Here is a 26,064-nt window from a genome sequence, read left to right on the forward strand (position 1 = left end):
TCGATGACTAGAACAGAGTGAATGAATGCTTAACATCCAACTCTTCTCTGGTGGCTGCTATAATGTGTACTATTCCTAACCAATTTATTGGTCCACGTTCTAAAGCAGTCTATGCCAGTTCACATGGATGGGAAAAAAGTAACAGGAAGTTGAGAATTACTACTTGTTTGGCTGAGCTGTTGAAGAGCCTCATCTGGGTGATCATGAGCCTCTTCAACAGGAATAGTTCAGAACCTTCTCAACATTCCCTGTCTTCCTTAATTCTTCAAGTCCTTTTCTGGAAGTAGACACATAGTCCTAACCCAGAGAACCCCGACCTGATTATTTATATAAATCTTGCTCAAAACTCTTATAACTCTTCCTATTTCTTTCTGATTTCATAAGTAAAGTTTGTCCCCTGTTTCAGGGAGAGGACCTGGTGGACAAACTCATATCCCATCAGACCCTCTTTTGATCATTCAGATTAATAAGCAAGAATTGTTCTGCAGAGTCAGAGAATATTACACAGGAAAGTGGAGGTGACAACAGCAGTGATGGTGACAACAATGATAATGGAGATAGCCCTGAGTGTCTCGATTGGTATTTTACTCACTGTCCCAAGCACTTCCCAAGTATGTTCTCATTTGGTCTCCACATCCCTCCCACGTAACCGTCCCATCCCTATTTTACTAATGAAGAAACTAGAGAGATTTAGGTGACATATTTGAAGCCAAGTCCATTTGATCCTGATTTCCATAGAAATCACCTACCTGGGATGGCAGGTATTTGATACATCAGTCACCTCCCCTCCCAGGTTCATGGCATCTGGTCCCACTGAGCCTGTAGGCCATTCTTAACACAGCTCTCCAAGTAGATATGACCAATTAGTCAAAACTGACATGGCAGATGAAACCCTCTGACACCTCCCCAATTTCTCAAGGAATAGGGACTCAGTAATGTTTGGTGACTTTCTAAGGCCATCCAGCTAATGGGTGGTAGAGCTGGGATGGAAATGCATTTGGGAAAGGAATATTGCCTACATGGCATGCCCCACACTTAGTGACAGCCACATGTAGGGGAATGTCGCTCACCCGCGGACAGCGTGCAGCAGGCGCAGTGAGGGGTACGCAGTACGCACGTTGACGTGGTGCTTCAGGATCAGCTCGTTGACCCACTCCACACGCTCCTTGCCGCCCCTAGCCATGAAGGCAGGGATCCACAGGATGCTGCCATTGAGGCTGTGCAGGCGCTGCAGCAGCTTCTCCCGCCACGTGGCATTGACCAAGTCCTCAAAGGCCCGCTGGATGACTGAGGGGTTCATGGTAACCAGGTCAGTCTTGAGCCCCACATCCCGGGCATACTCCTGCACTGGAGCCAGGTTGCACCTGTCGAGGAAAAAGGCAACGTGGTCCTTATAGGAAAGCTGAGCCCTCTTCTTCCACGTACCTTCATCCTGTCATTTCCCTCCACTTGCTCCAACCTCATCACCAATGATAAACCCAGGGCATCTCCCCCAGTCACCAATTTCTTTTGTTATCCATACTTCTCCTCCTGCCACAAAAGTTTATTAAGCCTCTACCACATAGACTAGTGCCTCCATTCTGGAGTTCAGGATATAGGAGAGGAGGAGAGGGGAAAGAGAGGCAGGCCTCAGTTGCAAGATGAGGATGCTGTTGGCAGGTTGACCTGGTGGCTTAGGTGGCAGAGGGCAGGCTTTGAAGATAGACGCCCAGGTTTAAAACTTAGCTCAGACATTTTCTACCCGTGATTCTGGGTAATTTACTCATCTTTTAGTGCTTCCTGAAGGCTATGTAGGAGATCACAACAGCACCCCCACAAGGATTTTTACAATTACACACACCAAGTGCCTAGACCACTGCTGGGCCACACTAAAAGTCCCATGACTTCATCATTCTTATAGGTAGGAGAAGAAGTAGCAGAGGGTGACCACCGAGGGAGTCTTGAAGAATGAGCAGAAGTCCAGTGGCAGACATGGCAAGTGAAGAGAGTCTTTCTCTAATTTGCTAAAACAGAAGAATCACCTCAGGTACTGTTAAAAATACAGATTCCTCAGGTCCTTCAACTGGATTCAGCTGGTTCCAGAACTTAAGAATTCACACACACACACACACTTTTCCTCTTCAAGTACAGCAGTGTAGGAGACACCATGCTATACTATTTTAGGGACAAGAAATGTGTTCAAGGGCAGAGGGTGTGAAACAACCTGAGTGTTCAGAGGAAGGCAAGTGATTTGATCTAACTGGGGCATATCATGTGAAGGAGATGGGGCTAGAGAGACAAGCTAAGTGAGATATCAAAAAACCTATGTCAAAGATTTGGTTCTGAGGGCAACAGGGAGCTGCTGAAGTTTCTCAAATAGGTGAGTGATATGGGCAACTTTGAATTTTAGGGGATAGACAATACAATGAAGTTGTAGGATTTATTGGAGGGGACAGAGTTGGGTATTGGAAGGTGAACTAAGAGATCATTGAATTCACTCATGAACCAGTCAGGCTGCCTGGGGGCCAGCCTCTTATTTAACTGGGGGCCAACCTTGGGAGCCTACCTTGGGGGCCTCTCCCACTCTCAAGGGTTCTGGTCTATAGGAGCACATCTGGGCTTCCTGCCTGTATCAGGGACCCATGAGATTGAAATGGCAGCAGGAAGTGCTGCTGGAGAGATGTGGCATGGAGGATTTGATGGTGGAAAAGTCCTCGGACCCATGGAAATAAGCTTGGGAAATCAGAATAAGTGTGTATAGAACTAAGGTTGGAGAAGTGAAGACTGGGGGCTATATGCCATCGCCAGATGACGAAATGCTTAAAGACACTATATACTCCTAGATTTAAGCAAGGACTTTCCTTCTTCAACTAGGGAGGAAAAGTAGAACACTCAGAAAGAAAACGAACATTATGGAGCCGCTGGTTTGTGCCAGCCACTTGGCTAGTAATCAACATAGATCAGTTTATTGCACTGTGATCCATGTTTAATCACCCTCTTTTTATAGGTGGGGAAACTGAGGCATGGAGTATTCCAATTAAATAGCCCAAAGTCCCAGTGTTAGTAAGGGAACCACCAGGATTTGAACTCAGTTGTGTCAGATTCCAAACTTATTTCCAACTAAGCCCCTCAAAACATAACCTCTCTCCATTCCTGTCCCCAGACCTTGCTGTTTCTGACTGTGGCTAAATATTGCAAGGGAATAGAGTTTCTGGGGGACCCCTTCAGGAGTCCCTGTCACAGGCTGCAGAAGTTGGGGTGTTATTGGCAGCACATTATCCAGTCTGGGGCCACCTTGATCTTATTTACCTATTGGCTTTAAGCTGGGCTGAGCCAGGCTTCCAAAAGCTTCCCTGAGGGCTGGGGTCTCCTCCAGACCAACCTCCAGTTCTAAGAGCCTCAGGGCCAGGTGGACTGAATGAAGTTGAAAGTTACTGAAGTCAACTGCAAGCTGGTAGGAGCTGCAGGGCAGGCAAAGGAGGAGGCAGACAGCCAGTGTGGGATCCCCTCCATTGGAAGGTGCTATGGGCTGTGAAACTCTGAGGTACATGGGTCCCTACTCAGAGTGGAGGCTGGGAAGTTCAGGCTATTCCAGTGACCATGTCTCAGTGAGCATGCCTGGGGGCCTGCGGGGCAGCTCTGCCCTGAACGGTCGCTCTAGATGTATTTTTTTCCCACTGGGTGTGAACTACTTATTTATGGAGGAAGGGTAGGGTCAGGAAGGGCTTCCACCTGGTCTAGGCTCTCTTCTGTCAAAGAGAATTCTGGGTGGGCTGTGAGAGGGCTTGGTTCTGGGCAGGAAAGGGGTAAATCTTTCCCAGGAACCATATTCACAGGTACGCACTGAGCCATCTGCGGGATGAGGGAGGCAGGTGTGTGGGCTCTGAAGCCAGACTGTCTGTCCATGGTCTGTCCTTGGCCCTCACTAGCTGGGTGCCTCAGTTTCTTCTCTACAAAGTGGGGATAAAAGTAAAACATGCCTGTTGTGGAAGAACTAAATAAGTTAATACCTGTGAAGTATGTAGAATAGCACCTGGTACATGCCAAGAGCCCGATAAACGTTAAAGGGTGATGATAATTTATCTGTGAAAGGGTATTTGCTGATCAGATTCTCCCTCTGGAAGGACTGTGCTTGTGTGTGTGTGAGCACACAATGAAGTTTTGATCCTTAAACATCTGGGGACTCACCCTATGCACACAGCCCTGAGTCAGGCCCGGCCTCCTCACCTTGGCATTGCAGGCTCCTGTCGTTGTTTTGGGACCCACCCTCCTGCCCAGCCCACCTCTGCAGCACCTCATGCAGCCTGTGCTTGCTCAACTGTTGCCGCCCTGATCCCTGAATCTGCCTTTTTGCCTCCCTGATTTTCCTCATGCTCTTCCCTTCTCCTCTCCTCTTTGATCCAAGTCAGCTTTTTCCAGAAGCCCAGGAGGTGCCATGTTTTGTAAGCTCGTTGTGTTTATGTGCCCTGTGTCCCACCAGAAGCCCCAGCTCATGTTTCCCACAGTTTTCTTAGAGTGAGTCAGGCCCTATGTGTCTTTGTGTCTCTCACACAAAGGAGGGACCCAGGGCCAACTAATTTAAGATCCAAATTAACAGGAACAGAGACATCTCCATCAGGACTGTTGTGGTGTCTGTCATCTCAGCAGGACCATGAGGAGCTTACTGGAAAAGGAGTCTCAGTCTTGGCCTGGAGGTAGAGATGGACACAGCCACTCTGTTTTGGAGGAGCCTTTGGTCTGGGTGTATGGAGACATAGGGTTTACAGAGAATTAACAGTAAATGTCACATCCTGTGGGACATATTGTCTGGGGTATGTCCTTATGTCATCCCCTTTAATGCTTACAACCTCACACTCTCTTGACTTGTGTGTGTGTGTGTGTGTGTGTGTGTGTGTGTGTGTATGTGTGGCAGCACAGCATGCTATGGCCCTGCCTCTCCAAGTGCAGGCCACACACCAGTAGCAGTGACATCTGCTGGAAAGCTTGTTAGAAATGCAGAGCCCTAGGCCCCACCTCAAACCTGATGACAGCCTTTTAGTAAGTCAGGTGATGCACATACATTCTAGTTTGAAAAGCACTGGGCTTAGAGCCTGGGTAGGATTCATAATGGAAGACCTTGAAGCCATCCCAGAACGCCTATTTCAGACAGTTAAACTGAAGCCCCTAAAGGAAGAGTGATGTGCTCTGAGGCATCGGAGTCAAGACTGGACTTCAGAAACCATGCTGCTCACCTGGTGTGCCAAAGAGGAAACTGTGAGCCAGAATCAGCCATTACCTCCTGAAATTCCTGGGTCAGGGTTTGGTGGAACACAGAAAGCTCATGGTTGAAAGTCATTCCTTGTGGCAAAGAAAAGAGGCATGGCCTATATGTGTTCCATGAGATCAGCAAGGACTGCCTTAAGCCTGCCTGGCACCCTGGAGGGGATCTGGCCTCACTGGTGACACCCACCACACCTTCATCCTCTGGCCTCCAGTCTGCCCCGCCTCTTTCCTGCCTTTCCTCTCCCCTGCCTTTCCTCTCCCCCCACCAATCTTTAGCCTGAAGGATTTTGAAAACTAGGGGCTGAGCCTTTGGTTATGCCAGATACAAGAGCCCTGCCAATGATGAACTGAACAGAAGCCACTTTGGCTACCAGGCTGGGGTAGCTCTCCAGTCCCAGGAGGTGCTAAGATAATTACACCTGTTTCTTCCCGTGTCCTTAGGTTCAAGGAATTCTATGATCAGATCATTTCCCAAAGTCCAGGGACAAGACTTTCTTTGCATCAGGACAGTCCCAAAAGAAATTTGAGACGTGGTGTGAGGTTCTGTTTGGTGCCAGGAGCTGTTTGGAATGAAATTTGAGGCTCCATGTGCCCTACTTTTGACCAGGGGACAGCAAGGCCTTGTTTCTGTGTCTGAATGGGCTGGGGCCAGGTGTTCTTGGCCATGGGTCCAAACTTAGTTCAAACATCCCCAGAGACTGAAAATTGAGAACTGATATTTTAGAGAAATGATGGTCAAATACAAGATCCAAGTTTCTCTGTCACTCCCTCACTTCAGATTTTGACTAGAGCGTGATGAAGTTACTAGCGGAGCGCCACCCTCCAGAACACTATGAAGAGTTTTGCAAACTTGGACCAACAATGCAAGTCAGCCAGGATATCTTCTTACTAACCTCTTGTACCAGGCTCTGTTTAGGGGTTAGCAAACATTTTTTCTGTAAAGGGTCAGATAATAAATATTGTCAGCTGTGAAGTCTGTATGCTCTCTGTGTTGCTTTAGCAACAATGCTTTGGCTCTGCCCAGCTACTCAACTCTGCATCACAAAAAGAAAGCAGCCACTGGCAATGTGAAAATGAGTCAGAGTGGCTGTGTTCAGTGAAACATTTTATTTATAAAAACACATGGGGAGTCTGGGGATATAGCTCCGTTGGTAGAGAGCTTGCCTTGCAAGTGCAAGGCCCGGGTTCTAATCCCCAGTACTGCAAAAAAAGAAAAAAAGAAAAAAAATACATGGGGACTGGGTATGGTGGCACACACCTGTAATCCCAGTGGCTTGGAGGCTGAGGCAGGAGGATCGCAAGTTCAAAACCAGACTCAGCAACTTAGCAAGCTGAGACCCTGTCTCTAAATAAAATACATAAGAAGGACTAGGGATGTGGCACAGTGGTTAAGTGTCCCTGGATTTACTCTCCAGTACCAAAAAACAAACAAACAAACAAAAAACACCAGCACCACCACCACAACAAAATAAAAATAAATAAAAGCCAAACAAACAGGCGGAGGCCACAGTCTGCCTCCCTCTGCTCTGGATCAGTGATTCTCAACCTTGGCTGTGCACCAGAATCTCCTGGGCTTCCTTGGCCACACCTGCTCTGCCCTCCTTATCCTCCAGATGATTTAATTGGCTAGATATACAGTCTGGACACTGGAGACAAAGATCCTTAAGCAGCTCTGACATGCAGTCAAGGTTGAGAATAGGGACTAAGTCAACCAATGTGTCTTGTTTCAATCTCTTGGGACAACTGGCAATGCTCAGCTTCAGTACACCTGCTGCTTTGGGCATCTGCTGCAAGTGGTTACCTTATGACAAAGCTGTGCGTGTCAATCTCCTGCCCGCAACCGCTGTTCAGCAAGACCCCTGAGTTGCCCACAATGGCACAAGTCCGGAAGTGCTTGTTCTTCAGGGGTGAGGTTCTGGGGAGGAGCTCGTACAGGTTCTGGGACACGTTCATTGTGCTGTCACGGTCAAAGATGTAATGAATAATGTCTCCAGGCTTCAGGGTCCCCTTGAGGACGGAAATATCCTTCTCGGCATCCAAAAACTTTAAAATTTGCTTCCTATGGAAACCAAACATGCATGAGGAAAGTCTCCATGTTGCCAGATGCACTTTGCCAACCCAGATTTTCCTATCCTGTGTCACTCTGTGGGGCCGCTGCAGCTTAGCAAGCAGGTAGAGCACAGTGGGAGTACAAATGCCCTCTAGGAAGGGCTCCAGGCCTGACAAAGGCCCCAGCACGCATAACTTCCAGAAGGTGGTCCACCATCCAGGCTGACTGGTTACAGTTCAGAAGTGAACTTTCTATGTCCCAGGAAATATTTTAGTCTTGGGTAAACTCAGACATTTGGCCCCCCTGCATTATACCCCTTCTCTTAGAGGGATTCAGGGCCACCATGTGATAAGGAGTCCTGCACTAAGGACAGCAAACCAGGATGACATGAATCCTCAATTTTCATTGGCCTATTTTCTTTCGTGGAAGGCTTCTTGGGCACAGGGGCCACTGGGGTGAGTGGGAATGTGGTCCTGAAAAGGGTACCGCCACTTCCTCCTCTGAAACACTAAGAGGGTGGCCTGCTACTTTTCTGGCTCATCCGTTGTGTGCAGTGTATCTGTGGCTCTGTCTAGAAGGGGTTTGTAAATCTCAACACCTCCCTGGTCCACAAAGGAGAAGGGCTCCTGTGTGTTGTTTCAGAACAAAGGTGATCGAAGAACAGCCTTGTAGGTTCCAGGGTAACTTTGACTTAAGAGGGCAAGTTTTGGAATCATCTAGAAAAGCATAGCGAAGGGATGAACTGAGTTGGATCAGGGAAAGAATGGGCGTTCTCATGGAATCACCAGAGTACTACTCAAAACACACAGCCTTCCCCCAGGCACCTCAGCATCCCAGCCAGTTGCCTAAATTACCCAAAAAAATAATTAGAAATAATTCAAGCCATAAAGAGGAAGGAATTGGCTACTCAATAAATAAAATAAATTTCATCTCCTGTAGCGAAGCCCTTTCTAGACAGACCCAGGGATGAGGGCTTCCCTTCCCTCAGAGCTTTGGGGGCACAGAATGCTCATGCTGTCTTCAAATATGAGGATCTGCAGGATGGCTGATCCACTGTACAGATGGTGACACTGAAGCCCAAGAGCCTTTTGGGTTAGAGATGTACACAACCTGTGAATATTGCGGAAGCTGCACAGTCAGTCACTTGGGAACTGTGGAGACTTCAGAAGCCCCAGCTGACACCTAAGACATCCTGGTTCAGAGAGGGGCTATGGCTTGCCCAGGTTTGGGGGGCTCTCACATAGCCAAGGAGTATGTAAAACCCTTGGCTGGGTATGACATTCTCCATCCACTTGCTTTTGCACAGTTGTGACCCAGATCTCTTGCTATCATACAGAGGAAATCACCCTTGCTGGATAATTTGTTCCTTTTGATGGAAAACAGGTGCTATTTTTTAAAAATCAGTTTTACCAAGGATTATACAACTTGACACATTCATATAGTTTGGAAATTGCTAAAACCCTTGCCAACTACTTACCCCAAAGTATTTAAAAGCAAAGAGAGCCCCTAAGAAAACCATAAATAAATACCTCTGTGAGGGAATTAATTTCTAACTAATTATGAGAAATGACTATCAATTATTAAGCATCATTCCAAATCACTTGCAGAATCTTTTATTATGAACAATTTTGGTGATTAACTACTGAAGTGGAAGGAGATTCTTTTTCCCTTTGGGTGAAAGCACATTTTCTTGGGAAGGTAGTTGGGTGTTTCATCCCAGGATCCCCATGGAGGCCACAGTCTGGTCTTCAAAAGCAGAGTGCATGCCATGTGTGAGCGGGTGGGTGTGCGTGCATGCACGTGTGTTTCTCTACCCAGTGGCAAAAGAAAGGGCCAGAAGGAACTGCAGTTGGGGTTTTACTGCAGGAGAATTTCACTCACAGGTGCTGTACATGGAAACCATTAGAAATAAATGCTCACTTCCTAACCCCAGGAACATGGGAATGTTACCTTTATTTGGAAGTTACATCTTTGCAGATGTAATTAAATTAAGGATCTGGGGATGAGATCATCCTGGATTACCCAGGTGGGCCCTAAATTCAATGACGGTATCCTGTGTGAGACAGGAGCGGAGACTAAGCAGACCCTATAAGGATGGACTCAGGGACTGCAGTGATGCCACGGGGAATGCCTAGAGCTACAGAAGACAGGAGAGGCAAGAGGAGGGATCCTTTTCTACAGCTCTTGGAGGGAATGTGCAGGATTTTGGCCTCCAGACCAAAAGAGAATAATTTCTGTAGTTTTAAACCATCAATTAATGGTAATCAATTAATGGTAATTAATGGTCTTACTGACTCCAGGTGCCCTGGTCACAGGGGGCAGACACAAGGCTGGAGGGCCTCCCCACATAACCTCGGAGGAGAAACCGAGGGAGTGGGAGTTTGGCAGATGGTGGAGCCCAAGGACATCTCTTTCAGATGGATTCCCAGGTACCTGACCCATAGGTCTCACTCCTCACTATTACCATGCCTTTCATGTCCCCCAACCAAACCTCAAGGTCTAGGGAGCAGGGCACTTCCTACCTGAAGTGGCAACTCCCTGCCGTGTGTTAACACTGCTGAAGGCTGTTCTCTGCTCTTTTCCATGCTGATGACCTGGATGGCCATCAAAGCTCTCCTTAGCTGGTCCTAGCTGCCCTTCACCTTCACCTCCATCTCTCTTTGACTCTCCTCCTTCTTGGTGCTCCTGTGACACCCGACACACACACCAGACTTCAATCTCTGTGCATGTGGGATGTCGCTTGGCACATCTGGAAAACTCCAAGCGGTCCTTCAAAACCCACTGCTCTAGACCAGCCTCCTGGCAGTCCTTTAAGACCCCTTGCAAAACGAACAACTCCTCATGAAACCTCCTTATTCCCACCTGTTGGTAAGATGCAGTACCACCTAATGTGTGTGTCCTCCTCCCCTGTCCTGTCTTTGCTTGTTTTTGTGTTTCTCTGCCTAACATTTCTGATTCATGTCAGCACTTTGGGTTGGCAACACAATGCTTGGGAACAAATAGTTAGATTCTACTGACCAACATTTGCTAGGTCAGTCATGGTTACATCAAAGCTAAGTGTCCAGGAGGCTGTAATTATAATTCTTCTCTACATTTCCTCAACCCTGCCACCTAGGGATGACCATAGTCTATAAAGATCACTCTGTAAAGGTCAGGACAAGAGCTGCTCTCTGGCAAAACAGACCTCTGTCTTTGGGGTCAGGTGTCACGTCAGTACCTGGTCTCCCTGCTCTTGTGGGAGAAGGGCAGGCTTTCAAGCCATGAGTACTATGGGAGGGAACAGCTTGGCATGGGCAAACTGGAGGCCTGTCACAAAACAGGAATGCAGACGCCAGGCAGGCTGAAAGAGGAAGAGAGGCCCCCTGTGGCCTCCATTTCCCAGGTGCTCTCTGCCCCTGGCCTGAGCCAGGTACCTCAGCAGGGGGTTGCTGCCACCTTCTCTGCCCAGGTTGCTATGTACACATGCCAGGCTGCTGGGCTCACCTTGGGTTTCATTTCCAATTGATCGTTTACAGATAAAACCTGCCTCTGCAGGAGGTAAACATTTTATTTCCATTCTGACTTCTTTAGAGGGGCAATTTGCAGGCTTGCACTGAAGAAGGGCAAGCCTGCCTCTTGTCCTATAGTAATTACCAGTACCTGATCCTCAGAGAGAGTGTCTGGTTGTGTCTCCATTTGGATGAAGCTGGCTGGATGTTGTGCTTAATGCTTTCATTACTTCTGTCAACGACAGCTGGAGATGAGGAGCCATTTATTACAACTTCGGCTCTGGAAAGGGAAAAAAAAATAAAGACGAAGGTAGACATGATCTGTTAGCAATGCCAACGACAAGTCTAATAGTTTTGTTTTTGCATGGGCTTGAATGTAAACTTCAGAAGAGCAAAATTGCAGTTATTACCTGAGAAGGGAAGGAAGTCTATTTATCTTCTAGAATGCGCAAACTCTCTCCCTCGGGTATAACCTACATACATTCTTAGAGACAGGAAGGGGGGTGATAATACTATTTTTCTCCCCCTCCACCCTCAATGTTTCCTCCCGGTGAAACCTGGCAGTCATACCAGAATAGTAACATTTCCTGTTTAAGCTATTGATAAGAAACTCCACAAGTAGCAGTTCTATTAGCTGCAAAGCATCATACAATGGCTTGCAAACTCAATAAAGAGAAGACAAAAGCTTATGCCAGGACAAGGTCCCTGTAGACTGTGGCTTCTCCCTCCTCCCCCACATTCCCCTCGCTCTTTTGTTGACACAAGAAACATCTGCCCATGACAGAGTTATTCTTGTTGTCTCTCTCTCCTACTAGACTGCAAGTGGGGAATCTCCCTCGAGCATTCCTACATTCCCTCATGGTCTAACATAGCAGGTGCTCAATAAATAAGTGTTGAATCTGACTTTGAAATTGATCCTAGGGGAGCCTGGAGTGGATGAAGGAGCTGACTGGCTTTGTGTGCCCGGGACGGATCCCAAATCTGGGTCTAAACCATCTTTCCACCTGACTCAGTAACACCAGGCATTAGAGGACTCACTTGAATTCAGAGACTTGAAATCTATGCTAGTAGGTTTCTAAGAAACTAGGCTACAATTATATCTTTAAAGGCGATGTGAAAGCCAGGCTGCCTTCTGATGGATGCATGCACATGCATTTGGGTCACATCCGAAGTTCCTTTTGTCTGGGCTGACAGCAGGTTCTCCCAGTTAGAATGATAAGTGGATTTGTGATGCTGAATTCTGGGGCTTTAAAGAGTCTAAACCAAACATCTCTGTCCTCTGCGTTTATCTTGGAACAGTCAAGTTAAAAGAGATGAAATCCTGTTAGTGAGCTCTAAACCCAATGTTTCATTTTCCGTTTTTGCAGGTAGAGAAGAAATTCACGGAGAGGTGTATATTGTCTCCTGCACTCCTCCCACTCACCCACCTCCATTCCTCAATAATCCTGTCTCCTCTGGCTGCTACTACTTGTCTCAGATTCAAATATATGTAACATTGCAGAGGACAGACAATGAAAGGCAGATGGACTTCTAGCATGCAGTCTTAAAGGTGTCTACAACAGGAAACAGAAAAGCTGACCCTTTGGAATTCTTCCTGTTTTCATGAAAGAAAGCAAAGAGTAGGGTGGAAAGATTTCATAAGCTGTGTGACTGTAGGTAAATCACTTTACCTCTCTGAGCCATAGTTTCTTTGTTTATGGAAAGAGAGTGTAGAAGAGGAAACTACCCAGGCTTGAGGTCCTAGAGGTCTAAAAGGACCCCTGGCTACTATCTGTGAGGCTTGGGGAGGAGCTGGTATGGCTGCATCCTTTTGGTACTGCCTATTTCTGTGGCCACAGGCAGGGGCAGTAACCTTGGGAATATGAGTTCAGCAGTTATATACCAAGACCCTAAGGTCTTACACTAGATGCTATAATGTTTGTGATAAGGACTTGTTAGGACAAGCTAAAGGGCTTGCTGATGTTCTCATCAGTGACCAGTGACCAGGACCTGGTATCTCATGGCTTTAGGTAGATTCAGACTTTGGTGATGCTCCCCAGAAATTGGGGCATATTGTGGGGCTCGGTCTTGCTTAGGAAAGAAGCACCTGCAGAAGTAGTCGTTTGCAGAGGCTTGCAGAAGGGATCTGTTCAGAAACTTCCAGAAAGGCTTTCCAGACTTCTCTTAGATACAAGGTGGTGGAAGCAGGAAAGGGAAAGGTATAAATCCTGGCCTGGAGAGCAGCCAAATCCCATTTCTGTCCCTACCTTCTAGTGTAACCTTGAATGGGATCTTACACAACTAGTGGTGGTCTTACTGCACTTACTGGACCCTGGATCTGTTACTACCTGGCCAGAGGACTTGGGAAAGTCACTTTGGGTTCCTGGCCTCTGCCTTGTTACCTGTATCACAAGGGACGGATCAGATATCCCCAAGGACTGCTTCTGTGAGGAGGTTTCAAATACTCTGTGTTGTGCAAACATGGCTGGACTCCAGAGTGGAAATATCCCACTTCAGTGAATGTGCCCTCCTGTGCCCAGTACTCTCCCTGATCCCCCACGTGACACTTGTGGTGCATTTCAGACTTAAGCTGCTTCACTTCCCAACTCCCGAACTTCACCCTCAGTCACCATCTTCTGATACCACAAACACACCCATTGTGATAATAAAAAGCATCGATGGAGTGTCTTCATAGACCCTTCCATTCAGTAGTTTTAATCCCTCCAAGGAGGTATTGCATTATTGTTCTATTTGCATGGCAAGCTGAGGTGCAGAAGGTGAAACTACCTGCCTGGGGCCCTAGCTAGCTGAATCAGGGGCTGAATCCAGGGCTACCTGGCTCCCAAGACAGTTCCCACTTCTCCCACTCAATAAGACTGAGACTCCGCAAGTTATCATGGGGACTTGGGTTTGAGGGGCAGGATCTTCTTTCTCCCATAAGGGGGCATCTTTTCACAGTAGAACAGAGAGGAATTTAGGGACATATGGCCTTGCCCTTATTTCTATAATATTTGCATTTTAACCATAAGATAAGCTTAATTTATAGCTCCAAGTGGTCAAGAGGTCATTGGAGATCTAGAAACAATGATGTCAAGGATAAAAGGGGCAGTTTGTCAAGTCAGTCACACAGGGTCAGCAACAGATGTACTTGATAGGTCTCTTATGATCAAAAGACCCAAGAAAAATATGGAAAGGCAAGTAACAAACTGTCTTCTGAATAATATAACTTCCCATTCCCAGCAAGAACAAAATAAGACACTTAGAAAGCAAAACAAGGACTTCACTTCAACTAGTGGCCTTTGTTTTTGTCAAGAAATTTGGCACTTGCCTTCATTGCTCCTTCAGCTTGGGCTTGCAAGACTGAAGGTCAGAGCTATGGGGCACTTGTCATTGGTGGGGACTTAGAAGTGCAGTGCAACCACAGCCAGTGGCAAGCCTGGGTCTGTTGGCTTGCAAAGTATTTGCATGCTCCCCTGCATCAATCTGTCTCCTAGCCAAGCTCTGACCCCAAGGCTTCCAGTCTAGCATCATCGCATCATATAAGGTAATAAAGTTCTTTCAGAATTTAGAGTGCACATTCAATGGTCAGGGTTAACATTACTGAGCTGATTCCCTACATATTTTAAGAGGTCTCAGCAAAGTTCTTGAATGTGTTATTTCCATCTTAATCTCCTGGACAACCCATCTACCACAATGAAATTGGGTTAAAGTCTCTTGGCTTCCTTCAGGGTCTGCACCACTCAGCAAAAATGCAAGTTTCAAGTAAGTTCATTGGTGGCCCAAGCTCTACAAAGTAGGTGGGCTCTTTTCCAGAAAGTAACTCTTAGCCATCTGTGTTTTCCATCTCTACAGACTCTGGACCTTGGACCATTTCATGTGATCTTTCATCGACAGCTCCCCCCCAAAAGTGATTAGGGAAATGCAAAACCAAAGTGAAATGAAACAGATCTATTTGCTAAGTAAGAAGGGCACCATCCAGCAAAGAGGAGAAGCAGATTAATAGCTGCCTTACAGCAAAAACAAATGAACACAAAATCTAATTTACAAACCTATTAGATTTGCTATGTAAGCTGTTCACAGCTGATCTGATTGTACCTCTGCCTCCAGAATTCCTGCAAGACAAAGGAAATGCATTATTTATAAACCCAGTTCTTCCTTGAAAAGCCCTCTTCAATCACCAGGAGACCCCACAGCTCACCTGGAGGGCTACAGAGGGAGAAAGAGATCTCACACTGGACTCTCCAGAGTGGGCAGTGTCCTGGTCCCAGCCATAGCCCAGGGGAGTGGGCCTCCCAGCTCCTCCCTTGCTTCCCACTTGAACCCTTAGAATTAGAACCAAAGTTCCCATTTGAGATTCCCATTTGAGTCTGGAAATAAACCCCATTGGGACTAGTCTCCCCTAGGTAATCCCACAGGAGAGCAGGATTCAGCATGACTCAGTGTCTGTTTTAACATGACTTAGTGTTTGCTCTGGCATGACTTGGCATCTATTCTAGCACTACTAAGCATGCTTCAACACCTGCTTTAACATGACTGCATCTGTTTTAGCATGACTCAACACCATTCAGTTTTTGCTGTCTTCTACTTTCACTCACACTCGTGGTAAGATGTCTACCACATTCTCTCCAAACTTGAGACACCAGAAGTTCAACAGAGGTAGCAAGATCAACTCATCAGTGCCTCTCATAATGAACTGTGATCACAATTTGCTTTGTGGTAGCAGGATAAATAATATTATGCTTGTAGGAGGTGGGGGGCAGGAGGCAGGTGGAGAATGGAGTCCTTTATTCTTTCCTTTGGTGGCTAAGGTTTTGGAGTAAAAGTGTTCTAAGCCCCTTTCCAGTCCCACCTTCTATTTAGCTCTGTCAAATTCCATTGCTTGACACTTTCGTCCTGATAGGCCGGTGCAGGGTGGATGAATGTATGTGCCCCCAGGACCCCATTTTTTGTCCTGCATGTGTTTTAGAAAGTTGTACATGAGACTAGTTATTTTTAATAATTAAAAATATTTCCTACAGAGTGTGTGGTTTGGAGAAATACTTAGTCGTTTTCTCATTTTTTCAAGTTCTAGTTAACTTTTCATTTAAGGTGTTGGTGTGCTCCAAAGAAATATTTAAAACCCCTGGGAAGCCATGCATTTGTAGGAACTCTGTGATTAAATGAGAATTCTTTGGGGCAAAGTTATGGTCTATCCACACTGATTTTAAGTCTGAATTTTTCTAGCTGTTTTCCTTAGTGTTAGTGTACTTACATATATGTCACTGCATGTGTGTGTGTGTGTGTGCATGTGTGTGTATGTTTACATATGCGTGTATTTTCTGGACATATTGAAATGTCCTTTCAACATTATTTGGCAACAGGCAACATACTTCCATTTCACAGTCAGAGGACTGGACAACAGGAATAGTGTTAGGACTCATTAGTGTCTTATCCTGGTGTCCCTTTGGGTTTTAAATTTTATCCCTCTGAATCTAGTTCTCAAGGACACAGTACCATTTTAATTTAATGGCTGCTACTTAGTTTTTTTTGTCCCTCTCCATTAACCCTTCAGAGGCAGAGCTCTGTCAACTTGGAGTCAGGGAATGTCCAGTTAGCTCTGGTCATGTAGAGCCCGCTGAGCTTTGCTGGGTGTGCTGCTGGGTTACCATCCTTTCACATCCCCCACCCTAACTCCAGCCCTCAAAATCAGCCCTCCTTGTGGGTAGGGACAACCTGCTAGGTCAGATATCAAGCTGAGTATAATTAAAAGCACAGTAACAGCCCAAGTCTAAAGAAAGATTAACGAGGCAAGAGAGATGGCCCAGAAAAGCTACATCTAAGAATTGATGTGTGATTAAAAAAGTCATTGTCAAAGAGAATTCTAATAACTGGTTTGGAGTAGTTGGTTAACAATCTGGAAGTGCGATGGGAGGAAGTCAGTTTGGCACCCTTCTCTACACAGCAAAACAAGCTTCAAATGGGTTTAACCAGTGTTTCCCAAACTTCAGTGATTCCCACTTCCTTATCATCAGTTTTCCATAATTATCACCCATACACTATCATCTACTTAAGTTTTAAAATTGACCCATCTTTAAAAACTTGCCCTTATCCTAAACAGTACCATCTGGGAAACACAGGTTTGATATCATGATTACATACACATTTTAAAAAAGAAAACCCTCAAAACCATTAAACCAAAAATATTTACCATGGAATTCCTAAAATCATCTACTTTATCACAAGGAGTACCAGGAGTACTTCCACACCCTTTTACCAGTGCAGAGTGTGGTTTCCAACCACACCTCTTTAATATTTGGTCAGGATGTATCTTTTTGCGGTGGGGTTGGGGCTGGGGGCACTATCTGTATGCTGTAGGATCTTGGCAGTATCCCCAGCTCATCCACTGTGTACCATGAGCAGCCCATGTTGTGACAATGAAAATTACCTCCATGCACCACCATGTCCCTGGGACTGTGGAGAAACTGCCTCCAGTTGAGGACCTTTCCTCAGACTTCTGTTTTCTATCTGGTACCTCTCAGAAGACAATTCCCCCATTCCACCCTGCTGGCCAGCTTACCCATAGCACCATTCCATGCTGACCCCCAAACTCAGCCCTGCACCTCCCTGAAAACCATCCTGATTTTCAGTTTTCAGTTACCATCCCTTTAAGCACTCTGTTCTGTTATAGCATTTGTCACCTTGCTTTCATATTTAACTATTTCACAACCCACAGATTTAAAGAAATCCTGTCCTTTACACAGTCTAAATGCATCCTCTTGCAGTTGAGAGAGTACTCAGGAAGGCCTGGGTTTGTGTCCCTGTGTCAGCTGCCTGGGCTGCTCCACCCACAGTGTAAGCCGCTGGAGGGTAGCCATTGACCATGTCTCTTATTTTTTGTATTCTGATGCTTTGACATCTGGGGCTTTGCTGATCCCAGAGTGACTGCCAGGGCTAACCAAGTCCTAGAAACAGTAAAGGACTCACCTGGGAGTGTGTCCTTCCAATAAAACCTTAAGCCAGTGCCTATACCCCCACCAACTCATTTATTGAGCTCTCTTTCATGGCCACTATTCTCCTTCTTTAATCACCCCCAGGCAAGATATCAGGCAACTAGGAACAGCCCCTACACCCCAGAACCCATAAGAACTAGCCAAACCTAAGCCTGCTTCCCCTGCCTTGCCCATTTGTTTCTTCCTATGGAAACCTCAGTAAAAGCTCTTGTGAGTTCTCCCCTCTTTTTCTGCCTCCTGATCTACCCTTTACTTCCGCATGTGCCCCCCACCATGACTTGGTATGAAGTGCCCCTCCTCCTGGGTTCCCAGAGTACAACAAACCATTTTTATCAATGGCAGTCATCTCTTGATCTATTGGCCTTCCCACACCTAAATAATAATGACACCTATATTAAAATGAGCTGGGACCCTATCACTTTTGTAGCTTTGCACAATGCACATGGCCTGGCCCAATTGGGGTTCTGGGAATATAGTTAAACTTCAACATTAAGTGAGCTCTTTCTACAGCCTACATCATGTTCATGATGACTGTGCTGTTATCATAGGATGGGGAAGACCATATTTCAAAGAAAGACTGCAGAAGTTTGGTTCTAGAATGAATCACATGACTTGACAAGGGACTTGTTTTTTTCTAATTAGATTTTGTCTCAAACCTTATTAAAATAAGCCGCTACCTGCTTGGTTGAGTGACAGAAGATGATCAGGTGAGAAAAATTTGCTAAAGATAATTCGCAAAGTGCTGAAATCATACAAGCATAGATGCTTAGATCATCCAAATGAGAAAATATATGGGAAAGCATTTTGCACACTATAAAGAACTCCATAAAACGAGGTCTAATATTAGTAATAACAACTGTCCATTTGACCCTTCTACAATATTTTCAGCCATAGCGATGACAGAGGTTGACCACTTTAAAGGTCTCCATTTTATAAAGTCAATTTCTTTCCCATCCCAGACGTGATGTCCCCTCCTAGTAGAGTATACACTGTACACTAAGGCAATAAATAAGGATGGTATAAAAACAAAACACAACATTATGCACAGCTGGATTTATTTTGTGAAAAGCAATTAGCAAACCTGAAAACTGGTTAGCCTCTTCATCTGAGCCCAATTATTTTCAAAATTTTTATTTTGCATGTTACCATTTTAATTACAAATTCTAGGTGTATGCATTTGTGGGGTACAATGTGTTTTTCTCATACAAGTGCACCAAGCCTGGCGTGTGCAGCAAGGTAAAGCCACCCACTATCTTGCTGTGTTAGAGTTCCCCACGTTTGCAGTCTCTCACTAGAGAGTTGGGCTCAGAAAATGCACTTACGAGCTGACGGCTTTAATTAAGAGTCTGGACTCAACTTAAACACTTGATTAGTCTTGAGAGTAGATTAAACTAAAGCACAATTCACAGATTTGCAGATGGTTATTCCTTCACATTTTTGGGAAGATACTGAATGCTTTTTTTCTAATTCATGCATAAAAACCACTGGAGTTCCTGCCTGTGGAGATGCCAGACACACTATATGTCCCCATGGACATGTGATAAGGATAAAAGTGAGGAAAAGGATGATTTGGGGTGAGTCCATGAACAAAGCCAGGGTTAGGAGTTCTATTTTGTTTTAAAGGGTTTGTCCCCCAATTTCTTATTGTGGTAAAATACACATAAAATTTACCATTGTAGTTTTTTTTTTTTTCAGTACTGGGGATTGAACCCAGGGGTATCCCAGCCCTTTTAAGTTTTGAGACAAGGGTCTCACTAAGTTGCTGAGGTTCTTGCTAAATTGCCAAGGCTGATCTTGAACTTGTGATCCTCCTGCCTCAGCCTCCTGAGCTGCTGGGATTGCAGGCGGGCACCACCATGCCTGGCTCCATTCTAACCATGTTTGAGTGCACAGTTGAGTGGTATAAATACATCCACATTGTGTGGCCATCACCATCATCCACCTCTAGAACTTTTTCATTATCCAAATAGAAACTCTGAACTCATCAAACAATTCTCCGCTCCCAGTTATCTCAATTCCACTCTAGCCTTACCTTTATGAATATGCTTATTCTAGATATTTTACATGAGTAGACTCACAGAGTATACGTCCTTCTGTATCTGGTTCCTTTCACTTAATGTCACATTTTCAAGTTCATCCATGTAGCTTGAATCAGAAGCCTGGCATTTGATGAGACAGGTCTAGGAAGCAAAACATCATATTCTTTGGAGGGTAAAGCACCCCCCACTCCCTGCAGGTTGGTCCAGAGCTAAGGACCTTCTGCCCAGAGTTTATCTAACTAGAAGCTTTCTGAATTTGTTGCCAGCAAATTGAGCTCTGCCACCCATCTCCTCCTTCTTCTGAGGAGTTGCCTGCACTTGCTCAGAAGATCAAGAGGTCTCATCTTTGAATGATCCGGTGTGGATCCTCACCAGGAGACTGGCAATGATAATTCATTGCCTACTGTAGTGGGAGGCAGTTGGCATGAGTCCTCCCCTGTTCTCTTCATAGTTCCTTTTGAGATAATCACTGACTCCCTGGGTATGATGAACACTAACGGAAACTTTATTCCAAACTTGCCAGTCGTCCTGGTCCAAGAATTCTTCAGTAGTTACTGCTGGGTAGTCTTTGATGGAGACCTTGTACTTTTCTACTAGGTGGGGTATGATGTTGTGACTGCTGGGGTGATTAGGAGACCTGAAGTTCAAGGTCGTATTTCCCAAACTCTAAGACCTGGAGGATACTGTGTCCATGCATTCACCACCTTAAGTGTAGCTGTCTCTGCCAGTCATGTTCCGTGGCACCCGAGACTCTGCATCCTCTAGGGGAGGTGTTGGTTAACTTTTCTTTTAAAGAGTCAAACAGTAAGTATTTTAGGCTTTTATGAGCCAAGGGGAAAACTGAAGATACTATGCATGTCCTTTAGTAACAAGAGAGAAACATTTCCACAAATGTTTTATGGATGATATTAAAAATATAATAATAGTTCTATTTTTTTCATACATGAAAGATTTCATTAGGTTTATAATAAGAAGAATGCAATTTCCTTTTTTGTGGGGTAAGAATTTGATAGTTGGGGTTCCAAGTTGGTGTTCCTGTCATGATGATGGAAATGTGTTCTCAATCTTCTGCTAAGCCTTCCTTTGATTTGGAGACACTGTTATCTTCCCTCCTATGAACTCTCTAGGATGTGTTATCCAAATTTCTTTTGGAACTTATGTTTTACCTTTATGGTGTTGAGAACCTTTCACATGGGAAAATAGGTTAATAGAACAAGCTCTGAGATAAGATGCTCTGAGTCTGAATTTTGCCTAAATAAATTATTAGTTGATAATCTTAGATTATTATTTACCCTATCTGGAAGCTTACATTCATTTATTCATCTATAGAATGAGCAACAATATCTACTTCTCAGGGTTGTTGGAAAGATTACATGAGCTAATAAATGCAAAAATCTAGAAACGGTTGGTTGTACAACATGTTGTAAATTACTAGATATTAAAATTATTATTCTGTTTTTTTTTTTTTTTTTTTCATTTTTGCCTTGAGGACCATATCAGGGAGCTGGCTGGGTTTGACCTATGAGCCACAGAACATTATTTACCCCCTTTCTAGAATGTGAGGAGCAAGATGCTCCTTGTGCTCCTTATAGGAGTCATGTTAGCCATACTTCCCCTTCAGGACATCCTATGGTTAAGCACAGCTCTCCTGAAGTCTCAGTTCCAACAGGGAGGACCATGAGCTCCTATACTGACAGCTCATTATCAATAGGAGAACCATCATGGAGAAGACTGAAAGCTGGAACTGGCTGGTCACTTCTGAATTGCCAAAGGACCCAGCATGACAGCACAGGGCCCCCCTTGCAATGACATTCAGTTTTACAGGGAGCAAGTGACACTTGTAGTACGCTGTTTGAACCAAGTTTAGATTTATTATCTGTGCTACCCATGCCAGTTCTCTCTTCCAGTTTCAAACATGCAACTTCTTGCCCATCAGGTTAGGCCTAACAGCTTTACTGCCATGCACAAAAGAATTTGGGACAGTGTTTCCTACATTGCAAGTCATACCCTTGTGCTGACGCTCTTGAACCTCACAGATATTGAGGCATTGCTGGCCATGGCAGCTCCTGAGATGAGTGTAGATTTCAATCTTGACAGTGCTGTCTCCATGATAGTTGAAATCTCTGGCCCTGGGCTTTGGAGGGTATTGCAGGGGTCAATAGGGATTGTTAAGTCAGCAAGCTCATGCTGTCTTTCATACCCCTGAATTCTCCTTATTGACTGCTCAGCACTTTTCTTGCTATCCCTTCTTTTTCATTTAAATACTAGCTTGATTTGATTTGTCCGTTTGCTTTGATTTTACCAAACCTTTGCTTGCTAATCAGCTTTCATTGGTGTACAAAAAGGTACCAGTTCATTCCTGGCTCTCTCCTGTGCTCAACTTCAGAAAACATCCCCTAGAACCTTGGGCTTTGATTATGTTCCAGCCAATTTTCCTAGTCTTTACATAAAAGTACTTATAGGCATCTGCACATCAAAATGCAAGTAAACAAGTCACTTGGATGCCAAGAATTTCCTATCGTGCTTATTCCTGATCCTTCCTCTTTCTCATCATGAAACTGTGGGTCACCTATAACCAGAGGGGCCACAATATAATTTTTCATCCAAATGAGAACCCTTTCAGAGTAAATGGAGGTACTGACCAGGGAAGATACATTAGCTGGGGCTATTAATTCACATGAGACTTGCCATCCAATTTATATTCCTTTCTCTTACAAAGGAGACAGACTATATACATACATTGAAGATAATGCTGCATTATATAATCCCTACCATTCAAAGACCCAGAAGTCAAAAGAGTTAAAATTCAAAGGTGATACATATTTATGCTGTTGGTTGAACTGGAGCTGGTGAAAAGCTGGAAGAGAAGACTTCTTCTAAGGTTGATCATTGTCACAGAGCCTTTTCTGAGTCCTGCTCTATGGTGAGCCAGGGCCTATTGTCCTGCCATGGTGTCTTGGTCCTAACCTGCAACAGATGTTCCTTACACTCAGCTACTACTGTTCCATATATTCGACTTCGCCACCAACACCAGAGACTGCAACCAAGCACAGGTCCAGGGTCCTGTTCATCTCAGTATTGACACAAAGACATATTTCCTGCACAGTCCATGTGCTCTAGAGAGGGTTACAAAATGAAGACGAGTCAAAAAAGTTGAAGATTTCCCTCTGCTGTAGAAAGAGGATTCAACCTTCTGGAAACATGCCTTAGAGGGGACTGAGGGAAAGTCCAGCCTTCCACTCACTGCTCACCCTCCCACACTGGGCAATCTCCAGATCCAGGACCTTTGTACCAGCTGTTCCCTCTCTGTGGAACGTTTGTCCCACAGATAATCCCATGGAATGCTTCTCTTCCTTCAAATCTTTGTGCAAATGTCACTTTGTGGTGGTGGGGCTTCCCAGACTCTCATTTTAAAATAGGCTCTATGCAGTCCTGACCCCTGTGGCTCTCCTCTCTGCCCACTGCCCACTAGCCAGACTCCCAGCTCTGATCTTCTCATAACTATACTCATTTATTAAAGGCATTGTCAGACTCTGCCACTAGAATGTAAGCTCCATGATAAATGCATGTACCTGTCTTGTGGCTGCCATCTCCAGTGTTGGACACAGTGCCTCTGGGGGTCAGTAAATATTTGTTAATAGGACTCAGCCTACCGCCTTTCTCTTGCTACAATGGAGGCACCAGCTGTCCTCTCATCCAACGCAAGTGCCTGCCTTTGTTCTGAATTATGTCCCATTTTGCCTTTTCAGACTCTTCTATTGACGACATCTTCTCTCTTCCATATATTCAACAGCTTTCTTTAGCTATGTAATAATTCTAATATTTACCCTGGGACCAATGTAACTTGGGCTACATTAGTAGGTTCCACACATTTTACATTAGTTCATTTGTACCTTGCAGTAGCCCTGTGAGGCAGGAATAATTATCCATTTTTACCTGAGAAGTAACTGAGATTCAGGGCAGGTGAAAAACTTGCCTGGGCCCACAGAGCTACTGAGAAGGTCCACCAGGATTTGCACCCAGTAGGCTGATAGAAGAGCCTAGCTATTAATTATTAAGCCTGTTGCTGGCTCACATCCAGTAGCATTTAAATATATGTTTGCAAAATCTTATCTTGATTTTAAGCAATAATAATAAATACTAATCATAATACTAATATTAATTATCATTAATGTGGGAATAATAATATTCCCCTTAGTTATTTCTCTCTCACTAGCACTTTTGAAAAATGTCTACACTAGCTGTATCTTCACTCCACCCTTTACTTGTTCCTCTCCAATCTGATTTGTGTCCCCATCACTCTATCCAATGAGCTCTCATATAACCCTCTGCAATGGCATTTCTCAGCTGCTGTCTTATTTGAACCCCATCAGCATTTGGCAATGGTGGCCACTTCCTTCTTCCTGGATAGAGTATCCAGGTTCTCTGGGTGTGGTATGCACCTTCTCCCTGGCTCACCAGGTGGCCCTGGGCAGATCTTCTCCACTCTAGGAGTAGGGAGGCGAATTCCTGGTGGGAATGCTCTGGAGGAAACCTGCTATTATGAAGAGACACGATGACAATCTTAAGGAAGGGATAGGTTGAGTTTGCAGGGCATCAAGATTCCTTCTGTTTCAGAAATCCATTATTGTAAATCATCTTTTCTTAGCATTTTAAAGCTCCTCTTACAATGAAATAAAATCCCTCTTTGATTCTTAGAGTAGAATAAGAATCCCTGGCAGTTTTCACAATTAAAAATCTTGGTTTTCTTTATACCCAATAAGATTTTGTTCAGCATTATCTTTAATGATTTTTCTTATAAAATGACAGTTTAATAAAATTTCCAAATAGGAAACATTGTCATAAATTTATATGTATTTCCAAACTAAGTAAAACCTGCCACCAAGGTATACTTCTGGAGAGTGATGCCTCTATAAACCCAGGTGACAATTCTTACTTGAGACAAGCATGTGAACAAAACTCTGCCCTAGAAGGAGATGTAGATTCCAACAGACCAATTAAAAATATCCATGACTTCATTCACTTGACCCCTACCATATGCCAGGCACTGTGCCAGAGGTCTGATATATTAGTGTTCTGATTTCTTATTCTGTTTTATAGACAAGACACTCAAGGCTCAAAAAGGTTCTGGGATTTTCCCAGGGTCACCTATGTAATCCCACAGAGCAGGGATTCAGATGGTGACCCAAAGGTGGCCAAACCTCATGTGCTTGCAGAAGGCTGCCCCTGCACCTGCCCTTCACCTGCTGCAGGTAAGAATTTAATAGACAGTAAAGGAGGTTCCAGAGAATCAAGAGGAAGCAAAGGTTACTCAACAAATAAGTTGTGAAACAGTTGGTTAGCTAATTGAGAAAACATTCAAGTTAGACTCTCTATTTACAGCACACCAATAAGTTTAAAATGTGGCCCAGCCATTAAAAGCTATGCTTTGGAACAGTTTCATGTGAAAATTAATTCAATCTTCCATTGCCCAGTTATTTAGCCTCAATTATTGACAGTCACTGGGCCTCTTACTGCTGATGCAGCATTAACCTCGACTGTCATTTTCCCCTTTTTTATTGTAGAAGAAATATACTACCACAAAAACCTTAACTGAAAGGTTGGCAGCCCTGAGAACTTCTCATCTCATTCATGTTGCATGGCACGGATAAATCCGTGCTCTTTCAAGAGACGCAGAATGCCTGTCCAACTGCCATGCTCTGCTCTTGAACCTGCCCGGCAGGGACTTGAAAGGCCTCTGTGTTCAACCTGGCTTTCTTCCTTCCCTTTTGTTCCCTTCTTGATGGACCTGCATTCAGACACAGCATCCCTATTAACATCAGCTGCAGTCTTTCATGAGAAAATTCCTGGAGGGTACCTGGGCTGGAGAAAATTTTGAGGTTGCTTTTCTTTCAGGTGTTTGATGTGGCTCCTTCACGACCCTGACTGGTCCTAGGGAAATGGCCACTTGTTCTGCTCTGGTTGCCATCATGGTCACTACTCAGAAGACTCAAGGTCAGAAAGGAGGATGAGCGGGACCATCAGTTAGGAGATTGGAGTTGTGGCTCCTCATGGGCTCCAGTTTTACTGCTCTGGACTTCTCTTGATCCAGATCTTGCTGTAGGACTAAAATGAGATTCCCAAGACAGATGCTGTTATGGTTTGGCTATGAAGTAGACATAGTGTCGATGCAGGAATGTTCGACAGTGAAATGACTGGATTGTGAGAGCTGTAATCTAATCAGTTCATCCCAGTTTGAAAGAATTGACTGGATGGTAACTGCAGGCAGATGAGGCATG

At 44.8% G+C, this 26,064-nt stretch overlaps 1 protein-coding gene across 1 annotated transcript in view; it reads right to left on the reverse strand.

Moving 5' to 3' along the window:
* Positions 1–26,064, reverse strand: part of ST8SIA2 (ST8 alpha-N-acetyl-neuraminide alpha-2,8-sialyltransferase 2) — a 72,254-nt gene that overhangs the window by 24,653 nt on the left and 21,537 nt on the right. The window contains exons 2-5 of the mRNA XM_079127349.1: positions 14,808–14,870; positions 10,931–11,059; positions 7,043–7,300; positions 1,071–1,364 (exon numbers count right to left, since the gene is read on the reverse strand). Of these exons, the coding sequence (XP_078983475.1) occupies positions 1,071–1,364; positions 7,043–7,300; positions 10,931–11,059; positions 14,808–14,870 (744 nt within the window). The remainder of the gene's footprint in view (positions 1–1,070; positions 1,365–7,042; positions 7,301–10,930; positions 11,060–14,807; positions 14,871–26,064) is intronic.

The sequence above is a fragment of the Sciurus vulgaris genome (assembly GCF_902686455.1).
Source record: "Sciurus vulgaris genome assembly, chromosome: 2".
In the NCBI taxonomy this organism is placed as follows: Eukaryota; Metazoa; Chordata; class Mammalia; order Rodentia; family Sciuridae; genus Sciurus; species Sciurus vulgaris.